This window comes from Microcaecilia unicolor, chromosome 1 (assembly GCF_901765095.1).
Source record: "Microcaecilia unicolor chromosome 1, aMicUni1.1, whole genome shotgun sequence".
Taxonomy (NCBI): Eukaryota; Metazoa; Chordata; class Amphibia; order Gymnophiona; family Siphonopidae; genus Microcaecilia; species Microcaecilia unicolor.
Window position 1 is genome coordinate 719,481,887 of NC_044031.1, and position 13,490 is coordinate 719,495,376.

Below are 13,490 nucleotides of genomic sequence, written 5' to 3' on the forward strand. Positions count from 1 at the left end.
ATCTCACCTAGGGTAAAATTTAAAATTTTTGGTGCTGGCCTTTAGGGCCTTGTAAGAGGGTTTAAGAAGGCCTATCTTCCTGATCCAGATTAACTTTTACTTCCTGCGACACAGCTAAATATGGACAAAACTAGACTTTTATTATTACCCCCTCTTCATTCCTTGTAGCTTATACTTATGTTTCTTATCATGCTTTCTACTTTATTATGTATCTGTAATATTGAACCGGACTAAGTGGGAAAATGTGGGATATAAATAAATAAATAAATAGTGTATTTACAGATTACAATGGAATACTCCTGAAAAATCAAAAAAGGCTATTGGTGATGTCTACAGCAAAAGGGGTAAGTCAAGAATGGTTGTAATCACACCCTATGCGGTATAAAGAGACGTGTTGAATTAGGATTGGAACCCAATTATAATAAGTTCTGAAAAGGAATAAAAACTTGGCTCTGTCCTAAGGTAGAGACAGCACAGTTAGGGATGAAGGAGGATGAAAATCTGTGGCTTCCAAGTTAGGTATTGGATTTTCTAACATTGAGACTCTGCTGGAAAGACTTATTAATAACTTGGAATATTTTGTATTTTATTGTTATGGTTTTATATATGTAAACTTGCAAATTAAAATGAAAGAACAGTATTTTTATTGTGTTATATAAAACTTTTATAAACAAATAAGTTTACCCCAAGTGAAAGAATTTCAACTGGGCAGTCTGGATGGCCCAACTTGGTCTTTTTCTACAGTAATTTCTATGTTACTTCGATTGAAAACATTTTCCACTCAACCCCACCAGCGAAAAAGAAAGGAGTGAAGAGACATATCAAGAGAAAGAAGTTGAGGGGGTATCCCTCCAGCTTTGGGACTGGCCAGTGTTGTCTAATGTTGTGCTTTTCAGCTTGTGTGCTGTGGTAAAGTCCATGCGGAGCAGCTGCCCCAACTTGAAACTTTTCCCACCCTGCCAGAGATAGGTCATGCATGGGAGAGGGAGGAGTAGGAGGAAAGAGTAGAGCCCCTCTTTTGCCTCTCCAGTTCTTAGCATGTTTGCAAACCTGCCCCATATTTCCCCACTTACTTTCACCGGTGTCTAAAAATTCTTTCTGTAACTCTTCATATCTTTCATCTCTTCTTATTTCCTGGGCAGCTGTCCCTTTGTGCTTGATGGTAGGTTGATATGGATTATACTTAACATGATAAAGTTCACTAGGCTGGCTACTTGCCATTTCTGGAGCAACAAATCGCTGCAGTAATGAGAAAAAGGAAAGCAACAAAATAAGAAAAGAATTACAGACAGAATCTATATGAACTTTTTATCTAAAATTATTTTTTCTTCAATTTATACAGACATACCAATCCTGAAAATCTTGCTGTATTAGGTTGAAAGGTTCAGGAGATAATACAGACAAATACATTTAATTTGTTTAAAGAAAAAAGTACTACAAAACATCAACAATAAATGTTCTTAAATAGGAAAATTATTATAATCTATTTTCAGTCTCAAAAAGATAATTCACGTTGCCCACAAGGACCTTTGTTGCTATAACTGGGATAAGCAAATGGGGTAGGGGGGATAATAATATCATGAGGGAAACTCTAGGCTGTTGCAAATGAAGGCACATGACACATCCCTAATAATTCTGATTGAACTAAGGAAAAAAAATCATACTATATAGGATACTAAAAATTGTAATTTCAGAAAAATTTCAGTCATGAAAAATTAAAAATTGCATCAGTGATCAAAGTCAGAATCTCCTAACATATATTTCCAGGCCCAATATAGACATGTACAATGTAAGCAACTGCATCTGACACCAAATCTTCATGAGCACTGCACTCCATACCTCCATCCAGACCTGCCAAAGCTCATCCTCTACCATGATGTCAGCCCGTCAGCAGCAGCAACTCCAGCAAGAACATTCAGAACCAGATCTAGTGACAACAGGCCTTGCAAGACAGCCCCACCCCTCACAGGGTTTCCATGGTAACAACCCAAGCAGGTCAAGCAGGCAGGTAGTGCTGCAAAGCCTGACAGTGTGCAGCAGTGTCTATAGGACAAGTGGTGGAGATGAAGGGAAACACCATGAGGGGGAGAAATCTGGACAAGGGTAATTGATAGGGTTTGGCTTCCTTCTTACACAACTCCAGTGATTTCTGCAGGGCAGAGGAGAGAGGGGAAACAACCCCCCCCCCCCCCCATCAGTACCACCTATGGGTACCCACATCTGATAGCATTCTGTCAGAGTATATATAAATGACTGACTGGTGAGATGTAGAGTTTGTGATACATGGGCTGATCAAGATGGGATTAATGTATATCTTTTTAATTTTGTTTTAGGCTTTTTTTGAAGGGGTATGTTGATCACCCCTGATTTTTAGGTATGTATTGATACATTATTAGATTTGATTAAATCCATCCTACGTTTTATACACTTTTATATGTTGTGAAAGTGGCTTGTCTTATCTCCTCCTCCATTTTACTTTTGAATGTGTAATGTATTTATTGTACTTTATTTTATCATTTGCTGTTATGACTTTTTATATATATATGCACATAACTTGAGATGATGTTATCACTATTTTTATGTTTTTATTTGTAGTTTTACCCCTGACGCAGCCTGAGGGCGAAACGTGGCCACGTCGGGTACTGCTTTTATCTTGGTTTGAATAAATTATTTCTTTGTTTTTATATATGTGTATCGGTCTACTTTTTATAACAGACTTATATAAATGTAAGACAAATCAATCTAGTATATGCTAAAGAAAAGAACTTTTGACACTTTTTACTTAACTTAATAAAGCAAAAATGATCTATGGTAGATTTTGCTTATTTTTATAAACATTTCTTACCTGCCCATTTAAAAGTAACTAGGTACGGGTCAAAATAATCTCACTCAAATAATACAATAAGGAGGTATCAAAGTGGGATACCGTTATTTTACCTCAAGTCATGCTATTTTAACCCAACTTAACGGTAGCCCACTTTAATAACTTCCCCTCTAAAGAGTTAGGGGCCTTTTTACTAAGCCGCGGTAGACTCAATGCACGTGCAGCATGCGCCCAAATGGCACTACTGCCAGGCCAGTGTGCTCTCCCGGCACTAATTTCAGATTTGGCGCACGCCCGTAACGCGTGGATTATTTATTTCCTCCTAAGTGGGAATCGGCATTTGGTGCACGCCAACTGGTCTAGTGAAATGTAGCATTATGTCGGATTGGGTTGCTGTGGAGTATATAAAAAATGAAGAACAGACATACTTGAGATAAGTGCTCTTTTTTTTACATTTGGGGATATTGAAGAAATTAAGGAAGAATTAATAATTTTATGCAAAAGTAATAGTTTGAAAAAAGTTGGACAAAAAAAAAGAGCAAAAAAATGGACTGATAAGGATAATGGGCGTGGAAAAAGAATATTGACTTCACAATATATGTGATTCTGCCCACCTTCTGATGGTTCTAAAAAATATTTTTCTTGAAAACTGTAGGGGGAACTCTTTTTGAGTGTCCACTATAAAATATTTATTTATTTTATTTATTGCATTTGTATCCCACATTTTCCCACCTATTTGCAGGCTCAATGTGGCTTACATAGTTTTGTTATGACATTATCATTTCAGGATATCAGATACAATTAGTAATGTGCAGGGATTAAGTAAGGGTAGAAAGAAGGAAGTGAATCTGGTAAGTGTAGAAGGTGGACTTTCATAACTGGGTGGGTTGGTGATGTGGATTATTGAGCCTATATGTTCTCTTTGTAGGCCTTGTTGAAGAAATGTGTCTTCAGAGATTTGCGAAAGTTAGTTATTTCGTCGATTGAGACCACATTTTTTTGTTAACATTAGCGTACAGCCATTAATGCAAAAAAATACAAAAAGGAATTTTTACAGTTGCAGTAAAAATAGTGTTCGGGCCCTTTTACTAAGCAGCGGTAAGCCTAACGCGGATTTACTACACACCAATCCGAACTACTGCCGGCCCAAAGTGGGTGCTGGCAGTAGTTCTACACCCAGCGCGCAGCATTTCCAGTGCCAGTGGAAATATTTGAAAATATTTCTACAGGGTGTTACCCTGCGGTAAATCAGGCAGTGGTTACCGCAAGGTTAGCATGTGAGCCCTTACCTCGACCTCAATGGATGGCGGTTAGTGTCCTCCCCTGCATGGCCACACGGTAAGTTCAATCTTACCGCATGACCATTTTTGTTTTAGCCTTTTTACCCGTTGCGATAAAAAGGGCCTCAGCGTACAGCAAAAACAGCCGCCACCACTAAGTCAGGGCCCTTTTTAACCACAGTTTAGTAAAAGGACCCCTTAGCGCGTGGGAAAGACCCAGATAAGGGCACGCTAAAGTCACTTTTTACCGTAGTTTAGTAAAAGGACCCTACAAGTCATACATCATAAAAAACCTTGAAAACATCAAACAATCAGAGCACATTTTGATTCCTGAAATACCTGATAATGTTCCCTCTGAGTATCCGGAAATGCAGATTTTTCATCCTGTTTGCTGTTAACATCCTTCTTGTGATTATTTTTATATGGTTGAAAATCTTCTGGAAGATGATATATATTGTTTTGTTGATAGTGAGCTGCAAGAGAATAACCCTGTCCATCAGGACCCTCTTTCATTCGCCTGCATGGGTAAACATATTCAGCATCATATATACTGCCATCTTCATCTTCGCTTGGGTGACCGCTCCAGCCATTAGCATGATTCTCATCATCTGGTTGATGCCTGAGATTATCCCCTCCTGTGCTGAGGCTTTCATAAACGTACTGCTCATTATACTGGTTCCTTGTATACTCATCATCATAGCCCTATCAGAGAATAATGTGATTTAATATCTAGTACCAATTAGCAATATTACATTTAATGAAAGACAACCAAATCCTATTAACTATGGTATTCCCACAAAACCACGCAACTTACTCTTTGAGGATTAGCTATAACTGGGTCATCTGTCCATCTCGTCTCCTGTTCCCAGGACTCATGTGATCTAGAAGACAACAACATTTAAGAGTTTCAAACAATTAGGTAAGAATTTTGATATAAAATTTGTACATTTAAAATATGTAAAATCTTAAAAAGCAGTAGTTCAGTGGCCCAAATTTCATTCCACATTAAAAGTGGAACACTATACACTTTAAATATAGGGGGGAAAAAAGATGATAAAACCTCTACATTTATTGTTAGACACTGAGAGAAACGTATGTTATGCCTACCATTTTTCCTAACAGAAAAATACTTACTGTACCTAAAAATATAAGAAACCTGCAAGCCTGAAGGTCACTGGTGTTCAGGTACAGTAGGAATTCGAACCTGTGTCCTTTGGTTTACAGTCCTCAGTTCTACAAGGATGCCTGAGTGGCCATTTTCATAAGAATGCTGCCTAGCTCCCTCTTCAACACATTTCTAGCATCACTTCTGCTCTTAATCTAATCCCTCAGCTGCAGTACATATTGTTACATCAATGATATCCAGATCTTATTCACTTTGTTTCTATCTTTGTCTGACACATGTCCTCTTGACCCTTGTCTCAATGACAATTGTCTGTCCCTAAACGCTTCCCGATGTTAATCCATTCATTTCTCTAATCCATGCTATCTGACCCTCTGCATGTTAGGGGGCAGCCCGGTTTGACTTTTCAGGATACAGTGTGTATACTAGGCATTACATTCGATTTCAGACTCACTTTTAAGCCGCAAATAGACTCCTGCAGCCATCATCTTTCTTTGCGCTTCATTGTTTTTGATCAGTCTTAACCTCATCAGAATTCTTCTACTGTCACTTGTAATTTCCTGGCTAGATTATTATAACTTGTTTTTTTAATGGTTTATCACTCACTGCTCTCAAGTGCCTTCAATTAGTCCCAAACATAGCAGTTAAACTACTAAACAACGCCCACCATACTGATCATGTCTCCCTCTGGTGAATGGCAAGGACTTGCACCCCAATCTCCCAACTACTTGTTTGACGTTTACTGTATTTTCTCCCTTTAGTCTTACTGTAAACCACTTTGGACTATATTATTGAGATTTAGCAGGATTCAAGAGAGTAGATTGGATTGGCTCTTATAAAATTAGGTCATACTTAAATACGCATGGTGCAAGCAGGTGCATACTTTTACACTTGGTGTGCTCAGAGGAGGAGTTAAAGCCGAGCATGTGAGGTGTCTTATCCTTCAATCTAGGCGCTATTGTTGTTAGATCTGCCCTAATATTTTAAATGTTACATAGGAACCACTGTGTCTTTATAAAACAGTCCCAAGACAAGCACCTTCCTGCTCACTTAACCTAGGCACCCTATTATAGAAATAACCCCTGAACAAACAAATATATTTTCATTATCTTACAAAATGCTATTAAGGTGCTTATTTTAGAAGTGCTATTCAGGTTTTTGGTGTTTTTGTTTTTTGTTACACATGATTAAATCAGCATTTAGACATTTATATTACATAAACTGCTAAATCCTGATTTTACAAAGCCAGGATATACACATCTAAACCTGAAAAACGAGCATCTGGCAAGGGGGAAAGCCTAAAAAATAAACATGTATTCCCCATTTCAGAAGGGGAATGCATGTCTATATCCAAAAAGACTGACATCAGGATTTACACCTGCTACCTGGGACATCTAGGTTTCAGAAAAGTGCTCATATTGAGTAGCATTCCACTGGAGGGATTAGGGAATATTGCCTCTTAATCCCCCAATAGTTGATGCCTCCCCTAAAAGCAAAACTGGCTGCGACAGCTTTAGAAAAAATTAACTAACTTTCTCTTTTTAAAATGGTTAACAAACACTTATGTTCCGGCATGTAAACATTTTGGACCCTATTTATTAAGGTACGCTAGTGTTTTTAGCGCAAGCTAACCATGTAGACGCCCATAGGAATATTATAAGCATCTACACGGTTAGCATGTGCTAATGCTTAGCGCACGCTAAAAACACTAATGCACCTTAGTAAACAGGGCTCTTTATGTTGCTATTTCATACCATAAATGTTTATGTGCTCATTTTGATCCATCGATATTTTAGACATTTTTGTTTCCAAAATGGATGCTCCTGCTGCATTGTAAGCAGTGCAAAAACATCCATTTCTCCGTGTATTTTAAAACGGGTGCTACATCAGTAGATCCAGTTCTAAAATACTAGTGAATCTTGAGATGTGCCAACCTGGATATCTCAATTCCAATTTCTACATCCTTTCTAAATTGTAATAAGAACTCTTGTATCATTTAGTAATTAATTCCATAGTCCTGGGCCAAATATTTACAAAGCCCTAATATGTATAATCTTCTGCGATCAGATGACTGCAATACTTAAAGTAAGCAGTAAAATGAGGACCACAAGTTAAACACCATTAACAGTAAGCTATACATTTAGACAGACAGATAGCCAGCCAGACCCTCTACAATAAGTGCATTCAACTGATGCCAACCATGCCTAACGGAAAAGTATAAACATACTCTACTAATGAAAGCTGCTATGAATACAAAGTACACTGGGACTCTGCACCTGCTTTTCATCTTGATAAAACTTAACAAAAAATTATTTTACAATCCCACCCAATATGTCCTAGGAAATGCCTCCCTGAAAAACATGCAGGTCATGAATCAGCCCAAGAAATTCTGGGAGACAAAAAGCCTGGATAATCACAGAAAGGGAAAGGGACTTGTTATACCACCTTTCTGTTTTTGCAACTACATTCAAAATGGTTTACTTAGTATATACAGGTACTTATTTGTACCTGGGGCAATGGAGGGTTAAGTGAAGTCCGCTGCACTAACCACTAGGCTACATTCTGTCTAACTAAATACTGTGCTGATCACCATCTTTAGGTGCCTGACATTGCAACAGTCGGAGTTTATGTGTCTCAGAATTATTAAGGTTTTAATAGCTTAGGCACTTCTGACTAATCTATTACAACTTATCATTTATAAGATAGAGTTTAGAAGAAATGGATGAAATAATGCTCGTCATTAGCCTAGAAACATAGCAAAGACCCCAGGGATCATGAAACTCTAGTATCTACCAACCGAAGCATATACACAGTTTTGTAAGCAACAAAGATTCATTTGTTTACTTTTTCCAGTTTAACAACTTTTTATTGAACATTTCCAACAAGCAATACTGTCGCGTCCGCTGCTCCTCCCGGTGCCTCCGCCGCGGGGGGCGAGAGCCGGAGTCCATCGCGGCAAGGGGCGGCGAGTCGGAAGCCGCGGCGGAGAGCCGAGGCCCGCCGCGGTGATGGCCGCTCAACCCGGGGGCGAGGGCAGAGGCTGGCGATTGCGGCCGCCGGCCTCTCGGTCGCCGGCTGTGGGGGCAGGGTTGGCGCTGCAGGAGAAGGCGGTGCCCAGGCGCGATGGCCGGCGTCCTCATCTCTCCCGGGCGTGGGGGTCTGGAGCCCCGCCTCTGAGGTGCCGGATTGGGCAGACAGAGCCAATCAGAAGGGCTCTGTCAGTAATCAGGCTCGGGTTGGTCGGCAATACCTGCGGGGGTGGGGCGGCTGATCCTGAGCAGTACCTTAAGGGGTAAGACTGAGTTTGAACTTTGCTTCAGGTTCTGTTACCCGAGGCCAGTCTCCGTGGTTCCTGTGCTCAGTTGGTTTCCTGGTGTTGCTGATTCTGGACTTTTGGTCTGTTTCCTGGATTTCTCTGCTAGCTGCCTGCCCTGACCTTTTGCCTGCCTCTGACTACTCTGCTAGCCGCCTGCCTTGACCTCTTGCTGGACTCTGACTACGCTGTTCGCTGCCTGCCCTGATCTATTGCCTGTTGGTGGACGACTCTTTTCCACCTGGCCACTTCTCTTCTGGTTCCAGCTCCAGTCAGTCCGACAACCCCGCGGTTCCTGAAGTCCCGTTGACCGCCCGCAGCTGGGGGCTCAACCCATGGTGAACAGCGGTCGCCGAGGGTGAAGACTTGGGGTTGCACGGCTGTCCTTTGAGGTCCTTTGGGGCCTTATGGGACCCAAGGGCTCACCTTCCTGGTGGTCGAGACAATACACAATGCAATATCAAAAAGAAAACTGAAAAATCCCCCCTGCCCCCCACACAGCTCAAATGCCCAATGATCAAACCTCTATAACAACATACCAAGTGATATCAACATGGATCCTAGTGGTTAGTCACTGTTGCTAGTGAAGCAGTGGCCTGCGCACACCTATATGTCCCACACCTGATAAAAAGGGGAAATCCAACCCTGACGGACAGTCATCAGCCGGGACATCTGAGCAAAGATTTATTTTGGTCAACATGAGTATAGGAACAAGACAGATTTAAAAATAAAAGAGCCTCAGATCAACCAACCCTGCAAGTGAGGCCAGGGCAGGTTCTATATAGGCTGAAGCCCACAAATCAAAGGTTGTTTGTCATGAGAAAGGCAAAGTATGTGTGTAGGGATCAAGGAGTGAAGAAAATCATACAATGAAGTGTCTTACTGTGCTGGTATCTCATTTCCACTGCAGTCAGAGTAGTTTGGCTCTGGAGATGAGAGGTCTCTGCTGTCATCAAGCATGTCATGGGGCAGATCAGTCAACAACTGCTGCAGCTAAAGTGAATACAGGAAGACCGTAAGGACAAAATAAACATTTTAAACACATTTTTGGAGGGAAGTGATATGCATAGCAATGCAGCAGTGAAATTGTGTACTAAAATGGTGCTTCTAAATGTTGCTTGCCTTTTCTATATTAAAAAACAGCAAATGTGCTCATTTCATGTACAAAGCATGATATAAAATACAAATCTGGAAGAGAGATTTTGCTTGCCAATATTTTCTTCTGCTTCCTATCAAATCACAATACAACAAATTACCCATCTCTGGACATGCTCCAATCTCTACTGAAGTTTTAGATTCTGAAAACTCACTTGTTCGAAGAGACTTACAATAAGAATCCTCCTTAATGACTTGATTCATTCTATATCTAAACCAACCACTTACTGATCCCTCTGAATTGATTATATTAGTCATATTATCATTATTGGTCATTATATTTTACTGTTTTTTATTATGTATTATGTAAATCATTCTACAAACCTATCTACCTTTTTTTCTTACACAGTAATATGTTAAATTAGAACAAACCTCTTACTTTGTTCATAATTAAACCTTTTGCAATATAATGTAAGCCACAATGAGCCTACAAATAGGTGGGAAAATGTGGGGTACAAATGCAGCAAATAAATAAATAAATTCTGAAATCTTAACATTTAACAATGAATAGAACGTTAACTCGAAACAATAAAACCTTATATGTTTATAAAAAAAACATTTTTGGCTGTAGTCTAACAAAAAAAAAAAAAATTCCAGCTGTTATCAGATGCCAGTACAATGGAAACATTGGTAATCAGGAAATCCCAAGACTCTTCTCATATTTCTTGTAACACAAATCCCATACCATTTTCTTTGCACCGCTTCAATTCTTTTTACATCCTTAGCAAGATACGGCCTCCAGAACTGAACACAATACTCCAGGTTTGGCCTCACCAACGACTTATATAGGGGCATTAAAACCTCTTTTCTTCTGCTGGTCACTCCCCTCTCTATACAGCCTACTTACGGCGTAGCTATAATTCAGGTTCTTTTTTCCCACATGCACAAATCTGAAGAAAAACTTCTTTTGCCAGTTCCCATTCCGCCGGGTCGATTTGATGCCTGCTGAGAAAATCGGCTTGCACGTTGCTCTGACCTGCTATGTGAGCTGCTGACAGAAGCTGCAGGTGGAGCTCGGCCCAGTGGCAAATCTGAGCGGCCTCCGCAGCTAGGGCCCTGCACTGAGTGCCGCCCTGACGATTTATGTAGGCCACCGCTGTCGTGTTGTCTGACAGAACCCGGACAGCAAGCCCCTTCAGAGTCTTTTGAAAGGCCATAAGAGCCTGGAATATCACTCAGTTCAAAGCGATTGATGGACCACCCCGCTTCCACGGGTGTCCACAGACCCTGAGCATAGCTTCCCTGGCAATGCACTCCCCAGCCTAGAAGGCTGGCATCCGTTATCACCAGGCACCTGGAAGGAAGCGCCAGAGGCATTCCTTGGCGCAGCATCCTGTCGGAGAGCCACCACTCCAAACTGAGCCGGGCTGCAGGGAGCAACATTAGTCTGCGTTGATATTCCTGGGACATCGGAGACCATTGTTGAAGCAGGGCAATCTGCAGAGGCCTCATATGCGCTCTTGCCCAAGGCACCACCTCCAAGGTGGCCGTCATCGAGCCCAGCAGCTGGACAAAGTCTCAAGCTTGCAGGCGAGGCATCCACAGGAGCAGACGGACCTGATTCTGAAGCTTGCACTGCCTTTGGTAGGGGAGAAAGACAAACCCTGATGCCGTGTCGAACCGGACTCCCAAATACTCGAGAGACTGAGAGGGGGTCAGGTGACTTTTGGGTATATTGATCACCCAGCCTAGCGCCTGCAGGACCGCCACCACTCTGGCTGTGGCAAGACGACTCTCGGTTGCTGAGTCCGCTCTGATGAGCCAGTCGTCGAGATAAGGGTGAACTCCGATACCCTCTCGCCTGAGACAGGCAACTACGACCACCATTACCTTGGAAAAGGTACGGGGAGCTGTGGCTAGGCCGAAAGGCAAGGCCTGAAACTGGAAATGCTTTCCCAACTCTGCAAAGCGGAGGAACCGCTGGGGTAGAGGCCAGATAGGAATGTGCAAATAAGCTTCTTTTAGGTCCAGAGACGCGAGAAACTCTCCTGGCTGTACCGCCGCAATGACGGAATGCAGGGTTTCCATGCAAAAATGTCGTACTCTGAGAGCCTCGGATCAGCCTGAAAGACCCGCCTTTTCGAGGCACGACAAAATAAATGGAACAGCGGCCGCAGCCGCGTTCGGCAAGAGGCACCAGGATCACCGCTCCAAGGTGCAGCAAGACTTGTAAGGTCTCCTCTACCGCCGCCCGTTTTACGGCAGTGCCGCATTGGGACTCCACAAACACATCTCTCACCGGGCCACCGAATTCCAGTCGGTAGCCTTATCTGATCAGGTCCAGGACCCACTGATCTGAGGTAAAGACATCCTCCTATTGCAGGCAAGGAGGAGTGGACCGGCGTCCCATCATTGTGGAGGACACCCCTGAACTCCTGGCCTTGAACTGGCCCCTGCGGAATGTTTGTCCGAGCGAAAGGAGTTCCTCTGCTGAAAACGGGCATGTTGAAAAAACCCAGCAGAGCGCTCCGGGCGATACCTTCGAGCTTCACAGAAGCGAGGTCTGGAAGAGGAGGGAAACACAGAACCCTTGGAAGGCAGCCTCGGCCTATCCTCAGGTAACCGCTGGGGTTTATATTCCCCCAAGTCTTTCACAATCTTCTCCAATTTCTCTCCAAATAACAGGAGGCCCTGAAAGGGTAGCCTCACCAGTCTTTGCTTAAAAGCCATGTCAGCCGCCCAATGCCGCAGCCAAAGAAGGTCGCGGGCGGACACCGCCCCAGACATCTGTCTAGCCGAAGCTCTGACCAGATCATACAGGGCGTCAGCCAAAAATGACAGGGCCGACTCCATCTGCGGGGCAACCTCAGAAAGGGGGCCTGCACTATCAGTGGGCTGTTCCACCGCCTGCTGTAGCCAGGAAAGACATGCCCGAGCTGCATAGGAACTGCAAATAGATGCCCTCAAGGCAAGGCTCGCAATTTCAAAGGACCGCTTCAGCGCGGACTCAAGCCACCGGTCCTGCATGTCTTTCAAAGCGACTCCTCCCTCTACTGGGAGAGTGGTCTTTTTTTGTCACCGCTGTGACCAATGCATCCTCTTTAGGCATCCCCAAAGGGTCCAAGTGCTCCTCACGCAGAGGGTAAAGCTGACCCATAGCCCTGGCCACTTGCAAAAGCCCATCAGGGTCAGACCATTGAGCAGAAATAAGCTCTTGGATGGAGTCATGCATCGAAAAGGCCTGAGAAGGCTTCTTAGTACTCGCCATCCTAAGATTAACAGAGGAGGCCTCGCCTTCAGCAGGATCATCAATCGAGAGGGCCTGCAAGGCATCAGTAATGAGAGCTGGCAGCTCGTCGCGGTGGAAAATCTGGACCGCATTGGGATCATCCAAATCCAGTGACAAACAGGCACCCTCCTCTGGATCATCCATCCCTGAGGGCCTGCCAGATCCCTCAGACTCTCCACAGCCTAACCACGGGGGGGGGGGGGGGGGGGGGGGGAGGATATGCCCCACTTTCAGACGGGGAATTTACCAGTCTATGTTTAGCGTGTTTCCAAAGCTTGGGGGAGGAAATAACCTCTGAAGTCATTCCCGGGGCATCAACACCCGGAGGTAAGCCAGGATGCAACGCAGTGTCAGACACGTGCGGCAGAGCTCTTTTCAGCATGAAAGTCTTATGCATTAACAGCACAAACTCAGGGGAGAAAAACTCACCCTGGCCCTCCGCCTCCGAATTAGGAGAACGGATGTAGAAGCTCCTCTGGCAGCCTCTAAACGAGGCGTCCCCTCTGCACTCAGACTCCTCTGCAACCGTGAGGGTCAAGACATGCGGCACTTCCAAAATGGCGCCC

General features: G+C 43.2%; 1 protein-coding gene across 1 annotated transcript in view; it reads right to left on the bottom strand.

Annotated features, from left to right (window-relative positions):
* Positions 1–13,490, bottom strand: part of CEP152 (centrosomal protein 152) — a 139,960-nt gene that overhangs the window by 108,122 nt on the left and 18,348 nt on the right. The window contains exons 3-6 of the mRNA XM_030189556.1: positions 9,424–9,533; positions 4,919–4,985; positions 4,444–4,806; positions 1,074–1,239 (exon numbers count right to left, since the gene is read on the bottom strand). Coding sequence (XP_030045416.1) covers positions 1,074–1,239; positions 4,444–4,806; positions 4,919–4,985; positions 9,424–9,533 — 706 coding nt within the window. The remainder of the gene's footprint in view (positions 1–1,073; positions 1,240–4,443; positions 4,807–4,918; positions 4,986–9,423; positions 9,534–13,490) is intronic.